The sequence below is a fragment of the Cyprinodon variegatus genome, unplaced genomic scaffold (assembly GCF_000732505.1).
Source record: "Cyprinodon variegatus isolate N-32 unplaced genomic scaffold, C_variegatus-1.0 Scaffold918, whole genome shotgun sequence".
NCBI lineage: Eukaryota > Metazoa > Chordata > Actinopteri > Cyprinodontiformes > Cyprinodontidae > Cyprinodon > Cyprinodon variegatus.
In genome coordinates this window covers 274,065-293,307 of record NW_015151371.1, presented here as the reverse complement: position 1 = coordinate 293,307, position 19,243 = coordinate 274,065, and the positions used below count along the sequence as shown (strand labels likewise).

At 36.4% G+C, this 19,243-nt stretch overlaps 3 protein-coding genes across 4 annotated transcripts; all 3 read right to left on the bottom strand.

The window, feature by feature from the left end:
• Positions 1 to 876: 876 nt before the first annotated feature.
• On the bottom strand, positions 877 to 4,862 carry kti12 (KTI12 chromatin associated homolog). 2 transcript variants are annotated; one of them, XM_015398217.1, is made up of 9 exons: positions 4,667 to 4,862; positions 3,525 to 3,576; positions 3,397 to 3,449; positions 3,268 to 3,323; positions 3,103 to 3,182; positions 2,868 to 3,027; positions 2,705 to 2,767; positions 1,555 to 1,623; positions 877 to 1,062 (listed from the first exon to the last, which is right to left on the bottom strand). In XM_015398217.1, exons 1-9 carry the CDS (start codon positions 4,815 to 4,817, stop codon positions 919 to 921), a joined length of 828 nt encoding a protein of 275 aa, XP_015253703.1. In that variant the 5' UTR covers positions 4,818 to 4,862; the 3' UTR covers positions 877 to 918. The 2 variants fall into 2 exon arrangements, with proteins under 2 accessions (XP_015253703.1, XP_015253704.1); XM_015398218.1 differs by lacking the exon at positions 2,705 to 2,767.
• A 234-nt stretch (positions 4,863 to 5,096) lies between these two features.
• On the bottom strand, positions 5,097 to 6,098 carry nmb (neuromedin B). The gene is made up of 3 exons (XM_015398223.1): positions 5,948 to 6,098; positions 5,684 to 5,858; positions 5,097 to 5,188 (listed from the first exon to the last, which is right to left on the bottom strand). The coding sequence occupies exons 1-3, from the start codon at positions 6,096 to 6,098 to the stop codon at positions 5,167 to 5,169; spliced, it is 348 nt and encodes a 115-aa protein (XP_015253709.1). The 3' UTR covers positions 5,097 to 5,166.
• Positions 6,099 to 6,378: 280 nt separating this feature from the next.
• Positions 6,379 to 17,234, bottom strand: znf592 (zinc finger protein 592). Its single transcript, XM_015398224.1, has 9 exons — positions 17,100 to 17,234; positions 14,545 to 16,703; positions 13,379 to 13,557; positions 13,111 to 13,284; positions 12,864 to 13,023; positions 12,351 to 12,611; positions 10,908 to 11,020; positions 10,689 to 10,830; positions 6,379 to 9,205 (listed from the first exon to the last, which is right to left on the bottom strand). The coding sequence occupies exons 2-9, from the start codon at positions 16,681 to 16,683 to the stop codon at positions 8,732 to 8,734; spliced, it is 3,642 nt and encodes a 1,213-aa protein (XP_015253710.1). The 5' UTR covers positions 16,684 to 16,703; positions 17,100 to 17,234; the 3' UTR covers positions 6,379 to 8,731.
• Positions 17,235 to 19,243: the final 2,009 nt, after the last annotated feature.

Below are 19,243 nucleotides of genomic sequence, written 5' to 3'. Positions count from 1 at the left end.
CAAAAAAAAAAAAAAAAAAAAGGGGGGGGGGGGGTTATCTCCCATCATAAGGACAACTATTAATGGATTCCAGGCTAGGATGGGGACATAGACTGTTCTCTACCGCTATTGTCAATGCAGCCGCTTGTTGCTGAGGGAAAAAAATGCTTCAGTTAAAATAATGTTGACAATAGGGGATAAAAAAAAATCTTTCATCCAGTGCTTAAAAGAACTTCAATATAATCTATAATCATATTTGACATGTGTATAAGAAGCAGTTGTCTTATCCCATGGATTAATATGACAACTAAAAAGATGTTAAAGGGATTTCAACACAGGAATCTAAATAGTGTATAATGCACACAGTATGCAGAAGCATCTCCTATTGATCCATTTAGTTTAAAACCCATATTTTCAAAATAAAAAAATAAAGTACTTCCAAAGGTAAATTGACCAAAGGTATGTAGTTTACACTAATCCGGATAAATGTATTAAAAAATAAAACTCAGATAAAAAAAAAAATAAATAAAAAAACACCTCAAGGTGTAATAATAATAATAAAAAAATCTTCTAGTGAACATAAATAGGTGAACAACCTTATTCATGCCAAACAGGAATAAGTACAGATCTAGAAAAGTGAATAAATATACTTTAAAGTGTTTGTTGTGCATCTCCGCCTCCAACATGTCCTACTTTGTCTCACATGTTTTTATGATTATGTAATGATGTGTTTTGTGTTTAATTTAGCTTTTAATGCCATCATCCGAATGATAGCGGACAATTAGCCCGTGTAGCTAAATTTAGTACATAAACTGAAGTAATCAAGATCATTTGTATCTCGTTGTAAATAAAAAAAAAAGGAAAGTGACACAAAAACTCACCTAAATATCTGTATTTGTCAGGGAACAAACAAAAACCCACTCAGCTTTTTTATTTAATTTAATGAAGACCCTTATTTAAATACTGAACAAACATGTTGGCAATCTGTGACGTGTTCTCCGTCGGGTGCATCTTGCTGTAACTGATGAACTGGCGCCGTAGTTTTCTCAGCTCTGCCATGTTGACGCTCCTGGTCAGTGCCACGTTTTATTTCAAGTTAAGGAAGTTATTTAGAGAGCCAGTCACATGCTGCAAAATGTTACCGACATAATGAGGAACTTAAATCATGCGCCTGTCACCGAAGGCAGACCAACACAGAGCTTTTAGATCAGCTCCTGATTGGATGAACATGTTCAAAGGAGAAAAATTAATCAAAGCGCTTGCTTCTGGGAAATGAGTGAGGCAGTGAGGCCACCGGGAGGTTTGGTTGCTTTCTACTAGGTGCATCTCTCAGCATTTTATTACAGAGGAGACCTTTAGCTTTGCCTGGCTGCTCTGCCTTCCGTTCAGGAGTGTTTATGGAGGTCTTTGATGACGAGACCTTTACCTCCCATCTGCAGGCAAATAAGACTTCCTACATCAGATGAGAACTGAATCCAGCAGCCATAAATGTGTGATTAAGCTTACCTTGAACTGCAAACGTCATAAAGACAACATAGTTAATATATCATCCTTAATTTGCAAAGTAAAGGATATCTTTTCTGTAGCTCCTGGAACTGGAATAAGGTCCCCAGGAACACTCGTCTTCTGGGCGTTAAAAATAGCCTGAAAGATTGAAAAGTCTTTTATTTAAAAAATAAATAAATAAATAATACTTATATAATATAAATAATGGGGAGAAGCTTAATACAAAAGGAGCATCTGCAAAAACAATTTCTAATTGCATTTAGCAAATAACACAAAATATGTTTTTTTTTATTATGCAACACCAATTAGAGATAAAAATGACAGATAATTGTGTCCATTAATTTGGTTTAGTGCTTAATATCTACAAAATACTCTCAGATATCAAGCGAATGTTCAGTACTCTACTTATTTCTGCTTCTGAATCATTATAAATTCTCACATCTATAATGTGCAATGGTATGTTTTGTATTTTATGAACCCACTCAACCTTACTCTTAAGGTTAATGTAAACGGAATTAGGTTCCTCTATTCTTCATGGCAAATAATCAAATACAGACAATACAAATACTGGACATCAGGGTTTTAAAAAGCTGCATTAAAGGGGCGGAGCACAATTTCCATAGAGTGTTTCCAGTAAGTCCACCCCCACAGAGGACAAGTTGAAATGACGCCAGTGATGTGCACAGCCATGGGAGACGGGAAAAACGCTTTTTTTGTTTAGATGCGTAACGTCTTTTTAGGGGAGAAAGTTATAAATACTGAGGTAATTTATTTTAAAAAGAACCTTTTGATATTTCAGGGCTAACTTATGGTCCATTTTCATTCCCAGGGCTGATCAGTCCTAACTTCAATTAACAGCCCAAAATATTTACTCTAGTCTTATTCCACCACCTATCATACCCTAATTTAGCTCTTTTTTGTTTACTGACACAACCTTCTGTGAAGTCTTTCATGGGTTTTGAGGTGCACATGTTGCTGGTCTTTAATGATTTATCTTTAGAATCACCCATGTTTTCTAACCAGTGTGTCAATGGCAGTAGAGACTTTAACAAAGCAGCAAGAAAACAAACTAATGGAGGAAACCTTGTCTTACCTCTCTGGGAACAAAAACAAAACAACAAATGGACAGTTGTTATATTTCCCATTAACAATCACAGAGGAAGTGAGTGCAAGAAAATATCAGACTGAAAAAGAAATCAAACGCTACAGGAGGGCTCACCATTAAGACATCCTGAGTGGTTTTGTCCAATTCGTACAGGAAGTTTGTTGAGGAGAGGGGTTGCTGTGGTGAAAAGGAAAGGAAACGTGCATTGTTACTTTTAGATAATTGTTTAACAGTAAACTAATTATTGCACAGAACACGGCTTTTGGTAATCTCTTACACTTTGGGTAGACTGGTTTGGTGGGGGGGCTTTCCTTTTAAAAAGTGCATCAGAAATGTCGTCTAGAGGTAGTATGTCATCTTTGAGGACTGTGAAAAGAGGGCTGTCCCATCTGTTCCTGGAGTCTGGTGCTTCAAACCTTTTAACTAATGCGTCAAATCTTTAAAACAAAAGGAAATTTAACTTTAATTGAACAGACTAACCATCAAAAGGGTTTTAAATCATGCTAACCCACATGTCCTGGCCGTATTGCTCTGCAGATTCTCTATTTCTGTTCCACAGCGAGCTTTCCTCCCCCGATGTCAAACAGTGCACCTTCATCAAAACACACCAAAGATCAGTCAACATTTGTCAGAATAATCCAAACAGATTTGGATTATTGTTTTCCCTTCATACTTACCAGGCAGTGAGGCGTCTGGGTGTGCTTGGTCAGGCAGAACAGCTCATAGCGGTAACCTGTGTGATATTTCATGAATGAGGTTACCCCAGGGTTTAAACCACTAATCAACATGCAGCTGTTAGCAGGTACCTTTGATGTAATTTAATGAGTCCAAGATTACAATGTTGTCCTTGTTTACTTTTCTGAAAAAGAAAAAAAGCCGGTAAAATGGGATTTTCTGTCTAAATGTAATAACCTGGATGTGGTGGTGATCCTACCTCTCTACTTCAGCTTTCAGAGATGCTCTGGCCTCTTTCTCCTTTTGGGAATCTGCAACAGATCATTAAGTTTGGCTTATATACATTTACAACAATTTACAAATCTTTAATATAAAGTTACATCCCTTTTTAACAATTAATAACCAATGTACTCAACCATCTATTCAGGTAGACAAAAAGTAATTAGTTTAATACTTTGTCCTAGATATTATTTGACCTATTTGCTGGACATAAAAAGAAAAAAAAAACAACAAACAGCCAAGAGTTAAATAATACAAATGGGTTAAGGGATGCTGCTTTATGAAATGTGTGTATTTGTATTTAATGTGTTAATTAAAATGATATCTGTAATCAACCGACCTAAATATTGAGAAACAAAAAAGATAAACTGATTTGCTATGAAGAAAAAAAAACCCCACAAAATATTTCCAAAAGAGCTGAAAAAGTGTGACTAAAGCCAGCCAATTTTTGCGTTTTATTAACTCCTACAGCTGCTTTTAGTTTTTTTATTAAATTTTTAGCAGCCACAGTAACCATGCAAACATCATATTTAAAAGTACTGTAAGCTGTGCCTTGAAGGTTTTTCTATTTTCTTTATATAAGTGCAGTTAGTAGGTAGACCTTCTTTTCCATCTTTTAATTTAAAAAAAAAAAAAAAATGCTATTTAGGGTAAAAAAATTCTTTTTTTTAACCTGAATCCTGATAAAATAATAAGTGTATTGAACACATTCATTATTTTAATGAATTAATAATGAACGTATTAAACACATTGGTAGAAATGAACCGATGAGATCAAAAATAATCTAGAAACTTAAATCTACATCCTATTTAGGAAATCTGATTAATTCCTTTGAGTTTATGCAACAAACTTTTTTTTATTACTTTGATTTATAATTATGGGATTAAGGGAGGAAGTTTTCTCCCCGTCTGGGAGGAGATTATAAAATAAAAGGAAAACACTCGATCAAGTGTTTACATATGGCACAGTATCCTGTTATTGGATAAAAAAAATCGCTCAGGAGAGGAAACGAGCCAAAGTATGAAGTTCTTACAGTTAATAACGTTTAAGGCGATTAGAAATGAGGTCGGAAAGTACAGTAAAAGCGAGCAGCAGCAGTGAATGGGAGGGAGCGCCACTTGCCTGCGTAAACAGAGTTCCTATCCAGGCCCAGCGCTCCGTCTCCAACACTGTAAACCTGTCGGTCTGTGCTCTTTTCAAAATGCGCCTTCAGTTCTTCTGCTCTTCTTGTTTTACCGCTACAAGGGTATCCGCACATTACCACCAGCGGCATAGCTGCTGTTTATCAGACACCAGCACGTTGCGGCTCACGGTCTTTCACCCGGAAATGAAAAGCGGCAGGCACACCGACAGGGGGCGCCAAAACACAGAAAATCCCAGTTCCATCATTCAGGCGCAAAATGGAAATAAAACACACTCATATATATAATTTATTTGCTCTTTTTATTTAAATGACAGAAATCATCCATGTTATAAATGAGGAAGGGATATTTATTTTTTTTTGACAAAATTAACACAATATATATCACATAAAATAAATAGTGGTTATATTACAGCCTTTTTTTTAAATGACAAAAATAATAAATCTGATCAATCCGTTGGTGCTTGATAGAGGCTGGCCTTCAAGCTGGATCTCCTCTCTCTCTACATAAAAAAAAGTAGAACATGAGATGTAACGATACAAGAAACGCTTAATTACACCAATAAAATAACTGTAATAAGTACATATCACTACTAATTTGAAAAAAAAAAAATCAAAATAAGAAAATACTGCTACTACCTCTAATAAACAATTATACAAATACAAAATAAAAAAATAAAAAAAAACAACCTAAATGAAGTGATATGATCATTATAGTGGTAGTACAATAATTTTTATATATAAAGATATACCGTAGTAAAAACTTAAATTTAAGGCATAATAAAAGGGAACTCTTGCAAATAAAAATAACGGTTATGACAAGAAATAAGACTAGAGATGATAAATAATAATAAACAATGAAATAATTGTGACATGATTATACTAGTAACAAAATAAAAGAGAAAATAATCATCAAAATCTTCCAAAACACCAGAAAATATTAATCAAAATACTATGATATTCAGAACATGATCTTAATAAAATAAGATTAAACTAACATGTCCAGAGTCTGTCTTCTTGTTGGTTGTGCGCCTCTCAACATCTTGGTGATCAGTGCCTGAAAATCTGCTCCGGCCACAGGACTCGCATCTCTGCCTTCAGATGGAGCGTTTATGTCTTCAAAGACAGTCTCCAGAAAGGAGCTATCCACACTCTTCTTTCCCATGAAATGCCCTAAATTCACAAAGTAAAAAATATACAGAACCCTCTTATAGAAAAACAGATAAAGAAAAAATATATTTAGCAGTTTCAATATTTCTTACCTGTTGCCCAAAGATTCCCTCTGGGATTCACCTTGAGCTTGGAAATTTTATTTTTCAGTTCAGTTAAATCGAGCATCACTGAAGTTGCCAGAGCGATATACGAGATTAGGATGAGAGAAGACACAAATCCTCCTCTGCAGATCTTTTTCATACTGCTTCTCTCTTTATTTTCCAGCTTATTTAAAATCTTTGCAGTTCTTCCAATATGAGAGCAGTGTTTTATACATGGATGGGCTGGGCTTAGTTCTCTAATAGCATTAGGTCATCTTCTGGTGGTTGTTGCTTATTGGTTGCATAGTCCTCATTTAGGTGACTTGAGCGAGTTGTGACATCACTGGAAAAACATTAGCTGTCACTTTTAAATACCAGCATCACCCCAGTAGAGAAATGTAAGGTAACAAAAACACAAAGGCGACCAGGTGTTTCATTAAATGCACCTGTTTATTTGTAATTCCTGTAAACGTAACAGTGAGGGACGCAGGCCACTGCATGCTAAACAGATGTAATGGCTTAAAGGATGCTGTGGATTCCAGGTTTCATTATATACATTTTTTAAAATTCCTTTTTGTAGGCTGTATCAAAAATACAAATGTGTTTTACAGAATGTTATAAAAAGGTAGGTTGTGAACAGGTAACCTGCTGCAGTGAGATTCTGAGCACTTTAATAGAAAAAAATTCACTCGTTTATTAAGTCAATATGACCATTAAACCTAAATATTCCCAGAATAATTAATAACATTTAAAAACATGGGAGAATGCAAGTTTTATAAAATAACTGCTAACATTGCACTGAGATTTAACTTCAACCTCTCAAAGCCTGTGGACATTTAACAATCATTGCCATTTCCTGTAGAGGTAGGAACCGTCACGGGGACGACACAAAAACAAGAAGTACTGCCGCACAAATCAAAACCTGCAGATGAACATCCTTCATAACCACTGATCCATGAGTTTTTTATCCCCTGAAATGATTCTGCATCCCATCGTGTCCCCAGGTTGGGATTTATAAAACAGTATCCTAGATGCGCCGCCGAAGTTCGCTCTAACATCTTTTCGGGATTATCCAAAACCACATAAATCATGTACCCTGATTCCAAACAACAATCACATTTGTTTGCTGGAAAAATTACACTTCTGGTGATTTTGAGGTATTTTCAATACTTCCGCAGCAAAACTGTAATGCCTCCATGTCCAACCCTTACACACACAAATACCACCCCCACTTAAAAAACAAAAAAAACAAAACACAATCTGGGATGAAAAACCACATATTTCAACATGATGAATATGATGCATCGATCAGGTCAATACTGATCCTCACAATTTAGATTTTTTTTTTTCTTTTTTGGAACAATAACAGAAAATGAAAGAGAAACAAATACTCCATTAAGTGAGTAGTTTGGATCAAAAATTAAATGAATCACAAGATAATCCTTATTTACACAAAGGTAGATGAGGAATGCACGTGTCCTTAACCATTAGATAACAATTATGTGACCTAAAAAAGTGCATCAAAATGCATACAATTGGTTGATATATTTTCTGGAGCTAAATAGTGTGGTTATTATTTGATGCATTTAATGAATCAAAGTGGAAATGGGTGATTTTTTTTTTCATATTTGAAATGCTGATAAGTTAGAACTGCATTATGTAGAATTATCCATTCTGATTTCTAGCTGCTTGAAAATGCTGTAATTAATCAAGTTTACTTTAATAAGCTTTAATGTACACCTGTTTATGGTCTTAAAGAATTATTCTTCTTTATCAAAAATATGTGATTGCAGCAATAAAAGTACTATTAAACTATAAAGTCTTGTAAAAAAAAATGTTAGAATACAAAAATCTAACCTTCTTGTGGCTTTTAAAACTTAAGCTCATAACTAGACAACTGTTGGTGAAAACTCAGAGCTTCATATAAACCATCATCACTTGACTTATACCCAAACTATATTCCTGAGGACCCTGTTCAGATCAGCTTTTAAAAAACTTTAAAAGGAAATAAAGATGAGGGTAGATGAATGTGAAAGATTAACATGTTACTAACATGCAAAGTAAATTTGCTTGAGTGAAAAATGACAATACTGTCCTTCATATAAAAAAAAACATTTTCTTAAATATACTGCATTTTTTAAAATAACATAAAAAAGGCCCCAAATGTTTATACCGCATGCATTAATATAATCTAATTCCTGTGAGCCAAATTAATACCTCAGCATCAGATCGATGTGTAGAAGGGTGGAGCACTTTTTAAGCTTTCAATGGACAAGAAATTAAGTGGACAAACTAGGAAGGCATTCTATTATAAAAACGCACAAAAGAAGGGTATGGAAAGCAACATAAATAAAGTCCCTCTAAAGAAAAGAAATGAAACGCAAACCTGAAAAGATATTAGAAGAAAATGTGCAAAACTATTGAAATGAATACTAGCACAGACTGGTGGAGCAGTTAGGAGCTTAAAATAAACAAAGCCAAACTGGTAAGCAAACTGACTCAGTTACAGCCTGTTACATTTTATGCTGTTGATCCACATTAGGGTTACTTGTGAGCAAAGCAATGATCCATGTAAACACACGCCACCTGGACCAATAGCAGTTGTTAATACGTGTTGCTACGGCGTAGAGATATTTGTCAGGAAAGGTGCACGTCGAGCTTTAAGGGAGTTACAGGGCGCAGGTCCTGCGTCAAGCTGACGCTGGAGCACAAATTTGGCTCGACTCCATAAAAAAAAAAAAAAAAAAAAAAGACGTGACAAAAAAGCAGCCTTTTCTGGAGCATATGTAATCCTCACTGATGGAGAGAAGCTGCTTCTGTCTGGGAGCGAGTGTTTGATTTTAAATGACTGTTTGTAGTCTTGACGTGCTTTGAATTTTCTGATTCTTCATCCTGCAGTGATTTCAAGTCATTTACCTGATCAGCTGCTGCTGATCTATCCGATCGACCGTCCTTATCCGTTTCTCCATCATTTCTCTCCTCCTCCTCTTCTTCATTTATCTTGGGATCTTTGACTTTGTGCACAATAAATAGATGTCTATTAAGAGAAAACACGGATGTGAAACACAGGCCGCAGTGAAGGCACTGAGGAGTGTTTTCATCCGTTTTATGCTGAGGTATATGCTGCTGGAACTCTGTACTGTCCTGTGTGACGAAGCCGCACTTTGAGCAGCGGTGCTGCATTTTAAGACGTTTAGCGGACGGAGCGGCGAGATCACTGCAACCCTGGCTGTCAGCCTGCAGGCTCCTCACAGCTGATATTATCCCCTGAAAAAAAAAATCACAGAAACAAACCTTTAAAGCAGTGATCAATACATGTTCCATTAGAATACCGACCAACAGACGCTTTTCTTCTTTTTTACACAAACCAAATTCAGTAAATGTTAGTGTTTGCAATGACATTATTTATTTGGTTTTGCTTCATTTTTTAAATCACAAAAAACAAAGAAGATAAACGTATGTATTTAAAAGCATTTAACTGAGTTATATGGCTTAAAAACGAGTTAGACACATTTTATTGTCGTTTTATATACAGTGTAAAGAAAAAGAATTTTCGTTTATATTGGCTTTCCAACTGAATTATTTTATTTTTTATTTTTCTTTGATTCTGTTTTATTTTTCTATATTTTAATCATGTAAAGCACTTTGCATTGTCTTTGTACTAAATTGTGCTATACAAATAAATTTGCCTTTGCCTTTTGCCATAAGAGAGACTAAATGCCCCGCCTCTCACTTCCCCCCAAAAATTTGATTACCACGGAGTATTAGGGCAAGGCTAGAGATTTTTTAATTTTTTGTATTTTGAGAATAAAGTCGTAATATTACAAGAGTATAGTCATAACATTACGAGAATAAAGTTGTAACATTACGAGAATAAAGTTGTAATGTTACGAGAATAAAGTTGTAATATTACGAGAATAAAGTCGTAATATTACGAGATTATAGTCGTAATATTACGAGAATTTAGTCATAACATTACGAGAATAAAGTCGTAACATTACGAGAATAAAGTTGTAATATTACGAGAATATATTTGTAATATTACGAGAATAAAGTTGTAACATTACGAGAATTAAGTTTTAATATTATGAGAATATAATCATAAGATTACGAGAATAAAGTCGTAGTATTATGCGAATGAAGTCATCATAACACAACCGGTTTTAGAAAGAAACCTTTGAGTCCACTTTGACCTACTGTCCAATTTGATGCTGGTGTGCTAAAAGATTTCCTTATTTGTCAAACCAGAGCCAAAGTATAATTTCAAATGATGCTCGACATTCCTCATTTTAGGAAAGACAGTGCTTCTTGTAAGAGTTGTCATAAAATACAACTTTATTCTAGTAATTTTAGGAGTTCATTCTCTTAATATTATGACTTTATTTCCTTAATTTTATTGCTATTCTCATGGTGACTTTATTTTCATATTTTTACTTTATTGTCTTACTGATACGACTTTATTCTCGTAATTTTACGACTTTATTCTCGTAATGATACAACTTTATTCTCGCAATTTTATGACTATTCTCCTTGTGACTTTATTCTGCAAAGCAGAACCTCGTTACAGAAAACACTTAATGACAGCTTTTGATACAACAACTTATTGGTTATGTGAGCCAATCCCTTTTTCCAATCAGGCCATAATGACTAATTTAATAAATCAAATCTTGACTTCAAGACTATCTTTCCTTTATATTTTCAAACATTTGTCTGCGAGCAGAAAATAAAGCCAAAGCTGCACTAAACCCACCTTTCCTGAAGGGTTTTTAGGTTCTGTGATGGACGATTTGGGCATCTGGCTCAGATCTGGGTTTTTAATACCATGCATGAGACTTATGTGGTTCTTCAACATCACGCTTGTTGTGAAAGTCGTCTTCGGCTCTGTGCAGTACCTACATGATAGGGATGGTAATGTTGTAATTATTTTCTGTAAAAAGGAATTAATCAGAGAGAAGAGTGTCTAACTTACCAACAGGAATAGATTCTTCTTTTGCCGTCATGTTCGCTGCGAATGTGTCTCCTCAGACTGGTGGCAGAGTTGAACGACTGCTCACAGTGGCGACATGGATATTTCCTCACTGACTGAAGTAAAAAAAAAAAAAAAAAAAAAAATCAAACATAGTTCTAATGAGGCGAGCCTGCAATCCTGCATCAATGTATTCAAAAAAGGTTTACATAACAGCTTTAAGGCAACAAAAGTCAACCTTATTGCACATGTAGGACTGTGGGATATGGATGAAAAATGTTTCACGATATGATGACTTTGATTAGTGTTTTTTTTACCCATTTGTAATTACGGTAGGATCGAGGATAAAAGTCAAACATTTAAAAAGTAATCTTAACCTTATTAAATTGTAACCTTTAACTTTTAAAAGTGGCTCAGATCTACTACCAGTCTTTTTAAAAAGACTGAATCCTATTCGTATGTCCTTCAGTAGTTCAACAGAAATACGGAAAATTTCATGTTTTGTATTTTCTATTGAGATCGATCAGGTATTTCAATAATATTTACTGATACTAATTTATTAACCAGCCTTTTTCATGCAGTATTATTAAATTATGGCGTATATTTTATTCTGTTCTGTGTTAACGTCTCTAGTGAGATGCCTGTCAAAGTGTTGGAAATAGAGCTTTTCTGCTGCTTTATATTTAACACAGTAGCATTTTACTGTGGACTGCCAGATGGATGGCTTTAAGAAGGCTACTAAACTTTACTTTCATATAAAGAAACAAGAAGTCTAGGAAAAAACAAAAAGATAAAGCAGAGCCACGGTGTAAAAACCACACTTAAACCTTTTAAGAGCTACTCTGATTAACAAATACATTTAGCAAAATAAGAGCAATGGTTGTATTAACCAGCTAATGATGGCTTGTTACACAGCCTGTTATCTGTCAAATTCTGTGGTTAAATAAAACCACAAAACATCAGAGATCCTACAGTAGAGCATCTATATACAATCACTGATAATACATTAACTAGCTAGCACCGCTAACAGCTAGGAAACTACTTTGCAATTAGCAAAAGCCACCATTCAAGTTATTCTCAAAACTGCACTCCAATCATTGCTAATGGTAATAATATCTGAAATACATTAAATTATTAAATCAAATAAAGTCAGTCGGACTGTTCAGTGCGCCTTATACTTATTTTATTTTACTTGTACTTCAAACAATACTGTTTTTACATTTTTATATTTCCTTTATATTGTAAATATGTCTAGATTTTATTGTACTTTTTTACCTCATTGTGTTGTAACTGTCCCTATGTGTAAAGCTGATGCTACACTACAATTTCTCCTTGGGATAAAGTATATCTATTTATATATATATCCATTTATTTAGCATAAGTAATTATATTTGTCTAAAAGTGATTGGGATTCAGTGAGAAAATGTGGGATTCAGGAACACCTACTTTTCCATGGCTGTTTTTCATGTGAGAGACGTAGGCCTCTCGCTCAGCAAACCACTGCAGACACTCGCCGCAGGTCCATCCTCGAGGCTTAACGGCAGATTTGGCGTCCTGCTCTGACCTTTTTCTTGGGCTATCGATGAGTTTACGGGGAACGTGACTCTTCTCCTGCTGGACAGGATGAGACCCTGGGCACCCATCAGTCCCCTCTATTTCTTTAGTGTCCTTTTCCATCTCTGCTGTCAGGTTTCCAATATGAACACCCTGCACAATGACAAAGATAAGGGACAGAGGAGGGGACTTAAAAAATGGTAAAGGCAACATCTTATACATTATGATGTATTAAAAGGTACAATAGATCTGGTAACAAGAAGGAGCAGCTCCTACTGAAAACTTATTTTTTCTCTCATTCATACAATTTACACTATTCAAAAAAGTGTATTGCTTTTAAAATATAAACATGAAGGAAAATGCTTGCAACCTTAAAAAACAATAGGGAATTTATCTGGAACCAACCTTAAAGTGTTGCATTAAAAGCCGCTTTTGTGGAAAGACCGAGTTGCATTCTGGACACTTAAACACACACGTGACTCGCTTGTTGGCATTTTCATGAAAATGTTGGAAAAAAAGGTGTTTTTTCTTGAAAAGTGCCTTACAGGAACACTTAAAAACCAACCTGCAAATAGAGAAAAAAAAAGGGTAATAACAACCTTTAAATGAGACGTAGAACTTTTAGCTGTCAGGTCGTTTCTTGTTTACTTACTGAGGTGTTTGTTTACTAGATCTATGTTTATTTTTCAAGTGTGCTTCACAGCCGTCAGAAGTCTTAAAGGCGACAGGACAGACGGAGCATTTGTAAAAGACTTCTAAGTGTTTCTCTTCGATGTGAGACTTCTGTCCTTGTAGGGTTCTGAAAACCACATCACAGTGAAGACATCTGGAGGAAAACATAAGAACAACCATTATAACACCTTACTGTATATTTTAAAAGCAATTTAGACCTTAATTGTTTGTTTTTTTATTCTACGTACTTGTACCAAGCTTTGCGAGCATAATGCAGACAGTTTTCCTTGACGTGCTTCTGTATGTCAGCAGAACGACTCAGGGCACCGCACTCAGGACAGCAGTAGGGCGATTTGTGGGCGTGGAGGCGCTGGTGAGCTCTGAAGCTACACTTGTTGGGTAGCAACATTGAGCATACCTTACAAATCTGTGACGATGAAAAACAAGGAAAGGAGGTTGGGTATATTACCTTGTTTGAGACAAGAGAAATGGCACTCAAAAAAATCACTGCAAAAAATATAAATCTAAGCAAGTCAATTTTTCTTAAAATAAGTGCATTTTTTTGCTTTAATTGAACAGATAAGGGAGACACTGTCAATGGAATAAGAAAATTTTAATTTAAAATGAGAAAAAAAAACTGCAGTCTCTCATTTAAAGTGCATAATATCTAGTGAGGATAAAAGGATAAAATACTAATTCCATTGGCAGATCATCTTATTTGGTACTCAAATTAAGGTTAAATACCTGAAATAATTACTCATTTACGGTAGATCATTTTTGTGGTGAAAATAAAGTCTACCAACATTTTTATAAAGAGGAACTTTCAAATCTACAAAACCTTTTTTATTATACCATCCATCCAGTTGTTTCTCTATAAGATATGTTAGAGAAGACGGATCAGAGTTCTGCGCTGTGCAGACGAACAATCCTGGCCCAGCTGCAGCTGAGCACTGCAAGGAAGCTGGCTAAAAGAGGGCTATTATGCTTTTCCACACATCTAGATACATTAAATGTTCTGGCTCTTGAAAACTGCAGACTGTCAAGTGGATAAAAAGGGGTTACTATAGGCCTTATTGAGGTGAGCTAGATTTAAAACTACTATTAGCAGGAAAAAGAACAATTTCCAGTTCAGATGCTAACTACAGTTTGTTTTTCTGTCTTAAATAAAAGCGCTTGCATCAAGTTTGAGTTGTTTTTTTGTTTTGTTTTTTTAAACCACTTCATATAAGAGCTTTAGTTTTTGCTTTGAACTAACATCTACTTCCTAAGTTAAAAGTCTTGCTCTGCCTTTCAAACTTGATCAGTTTTAATTGACCTTAATTTCCAAACTGTGGAATAAAGATATCTTTATTAGATTCTTACTTACATAAACAGACATTATGCACTGTGATTTTTTTACAGCCCATTTACTCACCAGCCCTTCCACATCTTCTGATATCTTCTGGTAATGACCTGCCAGTTCCTTATAGTCAGCCACCTGCTTGTTGCACTCCAGACAACGGAGTCTGTGTGGAATGACATTATCTGGATGTAAGGGCATGACGGGTTCGTTTATTGGGGGGAGTGACTGAGAGGTGTTTGGGCCTTGCTCTTGGCTCAGAGGTACAAACATCTGCTCCTCTGATATGGGCTTCAGATGGAGCTGTGTACACTGCATCACACTGCCGCTGTTTTTGTGCTCCCTTGCATGTGCCAACAGCGCACACCTGTTAAAGAACACCAGGCTCTTTGCGCAGTGTGTGCACCCTACTTCAATCTGAACACTTCTCCTGTTGTAATGAAACGCCAGACTCTTCTCGACAGCGAAAGAGTCCCCACACTCCAGGCAGCAATATCCATGAGGTGGAAGGTTGATGCTGCACTCTGCTGGGGGGTTCAGGTTAGGCACGTATATAGGCACTGGGTTGGCACTGGTTAAAAGCCTGTTTAGAGTTCCTGCTGCTGTGTTCGGAACAGACGAACGGGGCAAAGGGTTGGCTGCTTTCACCTGATGAACCAGAGGGACGGAGCTGCACACTGCAGAGGAAAGGATGTGTGGACTCTGCTGATGGGATGAGGGCCGGGCAGCTACAGAGGCAGCCACGCTATGAGGGACCAGGTTCAGACTAGCTAGGTGCATCGCTTTAGGAAGGAAGCTTGTATTGGATGTATGACCTGTTGCACATGACGCCCTTTTTACTTTCTGTGCTTTGTGGCCAGCAGACCGCTTAACGGCACGACCGCCGCCTTGGGACTCCTTCCTAAAGCGTCTTGGCTTTTCCTCAGGCCCTCTGAGTGTTTTCGGTGAAGATGTGCATGCTGGGTTAGTCCCAGGACTACAATCGACAGCTTGAGACTGACGAGGGGACACAGAGTATGAATCTTCGCTGATCATGCTCTGCGACGGGGAGGATTCATAAGCAGAATGAATGTCGTCGGTTTCTGAGTCGGGCAGCACGCTGGTGACCGTGCGTTTGATCTGACCAGTAGTGGTTTTAATCGTCTTGATCCTGACTCTGGGTATTGCTGGGGACGACACAGGCGCCACCGCAGGGGATGTTTTACCGCTGCTGTCACTACAGATGCTTACAGGGCTATCAGAGGGTTTCATTAACCGTTTTACTGTTTCAGTTGGACTTCTAGGGCTTCTTGGGGATATAGGTGCCATGTTTCTATCTTTGACACAATCACTGTGAAATGCTGGTGATTCTTTAGGATTATTTTCCCCTTCGGGTTCCTTTTTAGCATTTGGATCAACTGGGGCCTCATTAGAGAAGGGAACTTCAGACTTCTCAGAAGTATTAGAGGCAGCGACACTGGCTGTGTTTTCAGATTTGCATCCTGTCTCTATGAAGCTCTTGTCACTGCTTACGGAGGGAATTGGTGTTTGACTGCTGACACGGATATCAGAGAGATTATTACTTCTTCTGTTTTCTGTTGTGGATTCTTGAGTGTTCCTGGGAGATGCATCAAACAAGCAAAGATTTGATTTTTGTTCTCTGCCTGGAACCAAAGGTTCAAGCAAAACCCGAGCTTCGGGAAAACAGAACCTATCTGCTTTTGAAACCTTTTTGTCTTTGCTACACACCTTGTCTTTCTCTGGAGTGGAGACGGGACTAAAATGGGAAAGTGATGGAGATAATCCTGGTGCTTCTTCAGGTTTCTGATGAAGTAGGGTTTCTCCACAAAGCTCTCTTGGGCCCTCTCCATTCAAACCAGCCTTAAATGAACAGGAAAGATCTGGGCTAGTGGGCTCCACAGGCTTAACACAGGCCTCTTCTCCCTTGAATCCATTCTGCAAAGCTGGTGCTAAATGAAGCTGATCGCTGAGATCTTCCAATGACTCTTGGCGACTTGTGTTTTTCACAATAACACTAACTAGAGGAATATCTGCTCCAGTGACAGCAGAGTTACTGAGTAAGCCCTCATCCAGACACATTACTGAGTTTTTTAGATGACTATCTATCTCCTCTTGGCTTCCCTGGATGGGTTCCTTAGAATCCAGTCCGGGGGCATCTGGGATATCAAAAGCTGCCAGAAGATCATCAAAATCTGGGGTCTTCATGTCACCCATGTCTGTGCATTCTCATAAACCTGGAAAAAGACATCCAACACAGACATCACAACACAAAACAAGAACCATTCCACCTTCACATTCGTTTCAACATATTACACTTCGAAACTATAAACCTACTTTTCCCGTAAAAACAAAACATATTTTCTGCTAATGATAGCATTAGCTACAAAGCCAACCCGATTATTTCGCTTTAAATTAAACAGAACGTACGAGAAACAGACATGCTTAAAAAAAAAACATAAGCAAAAATCACTTATTGGACGTAAAAGTATAAACTGGTGGAGGTGAGTTGGCTAATAGCATCTGGCTAAAACGGTTCGGAGCTAAGCTAGCTGACAAGCAACAACACGCTAATGCGAAAACAATAACGCTAAGCACTACATATTTGACTTGTCTATTAAAATCCCTCTTACCATTTAACTGGGTTCGCCCAAAGACTGCGAAAAGTACTATTTAGCTATTTTAATAGGGGCATAAAGTTCCTACTGCTTTAGGATATCATAGCTAAGCTAAGCTAGCCGCGGCTAACGTCAACTTGGTTGGTTTTCACTTTTCCGTTGAGGGTATTTCGAGCCCTCTTGGGTGTCTTACAGGCCAAACAGGGAACTGACTGCATCAGGAAATTATTTTTTAAAATGAGAAGGGATGGCTTAGAAAACAGTTACTTTCTACCTTCCCACAAAATGCTAAAACAGATTATTAATTTTACGAATACACAGAATTAGGTAAGCAAGAGTGAGCATATGAAACTATGGTCCTCTGAGTTAATAAGTTCTTAAGCTACCAGAGAAACAAAAAGCTCAAAGACAAAGTTGTTAGTCAAGATTTAAAATCGAACATAATCAACCTAAAAATAAATTTTACTCATTAAGTATGCGATTTATCTCGTTATATATATTATATTTAAAATTTAATTTAATACACTTAAATGCTTAAAAATATGTATTTTAAAATCCCCACAGGCTGTGGTGAATTGAGATATAAAACGTTTATTGGTGATTTATTAATCATCTAATCATTTTTACCCCTGAGTACATTTAAATAGGACATCAATATTTAAAAGTCAAGAAGGAGTTTTTAGTAATAAGAGATATAGAGATCCAGAGATATTTATCATTAATAAAACCAGGTTGCAGGTTCGAATGGCCCTAAGCAGCTTGTTTGGACTCAGACTTAGAATAACAGTGAGAAAATCTGACATTTTAGCTTGGTTTGGAGTCACCAAATTTTACTAATTTAGTGCTGTCACCTTAGATGGTGTAGGTTTTAGAAAAAAAGTGTTCCCTTGATTCTCAGAGGTGTTTCAGACAAATCCCAAAGGGAAATTACCACTAAGTAATCCTTCTAGGTTTTGACAGCCTCAGGAAAACTCATTTTTGAGATGGATGTTGGAACCAGATATGGTTCCAACATATCTGGTTGCATTGTTAATGCAATCATCCAAGAAGATAATCCTAGATGCCTTTATATATGCTAATACCATTTTTTATTCTTAAGTTCAACAATGGATGGAGAAACTATTGCGTTTCGATCAAAATCGAGTAGTGAGACATAACCTGCCAGACATTGCTGAGGGAATAATGATCAAGGTGTCTTTCCCGCTAGTCACACCACAACACTTCCAGTTCAATGGAAACAGACAAACTTTTCTGAATAATTGCATTAAAGCTATAGTGATCATGCTAAGTTAACAGAGCCATTAGTTGTATATTAGGTATACAGGATTTTAAACACATAAGTTAATAATTATCCCAATTTTGTCATTTTTCCTCTTAACACATGCACAGCAGTGGTCATAAATTAACTTTTGCATTTAAAGTTTAAAAGTTTGTACATGACATCAGAAGAATAACTTAAAAAGTATCTGGAGTTGCTGAACCTGAGTTTAATGTTTCTTTTGCTGAAACTGCTATCAGGTCATTAATCTCATGTAATCCAAATTTCAGCAATTCAGAGACGCTAAATACTAATCAGACAACGCTAAGTGCCAGTTTTTAAGCATGAACAATCTTTTAATATGTTCTCCCACAAAGACTGCTTCCACATTTTAACCACGAAAATGGACCCGCACGGCAACCATGTATAAATATTAGTGCCATGCCCAACATTTCGTCGGGTAATGAACTGTGCAATAGGTGCATTCTGCTAACAAATGACTTTTATGAGGCAGAGTAATGTTATAATCAAAGCACAGAAGAAACTGCGACAAGCCTTAAAAAACAAAATAAAAAAAATAATTTCCCTTAAGCCTTTACACATTTGACTTCATATTGACCATCACATGTTAAATATATTTTAATGGGGTTTTATATGATTGGCTAACAAAAATGAACTGTGAAGTGGAAGGAATATTACACTTTTTATTTATTTATTTTCAGAATAGTCTGAAAAAAGCGGTGTGGATTTCTATCAAATCTCCTGATTTAATAGATCACTTTTTTTAGTTATAGCTGCAAGTCTTTTGAGGTGCGTGGATTAGATTTACATATAGGTCTTTTCTACCAAAGAGATATGGGTCAATCATTTAATCAAAAAAAAAAAAAATTTTTTTTTTTTT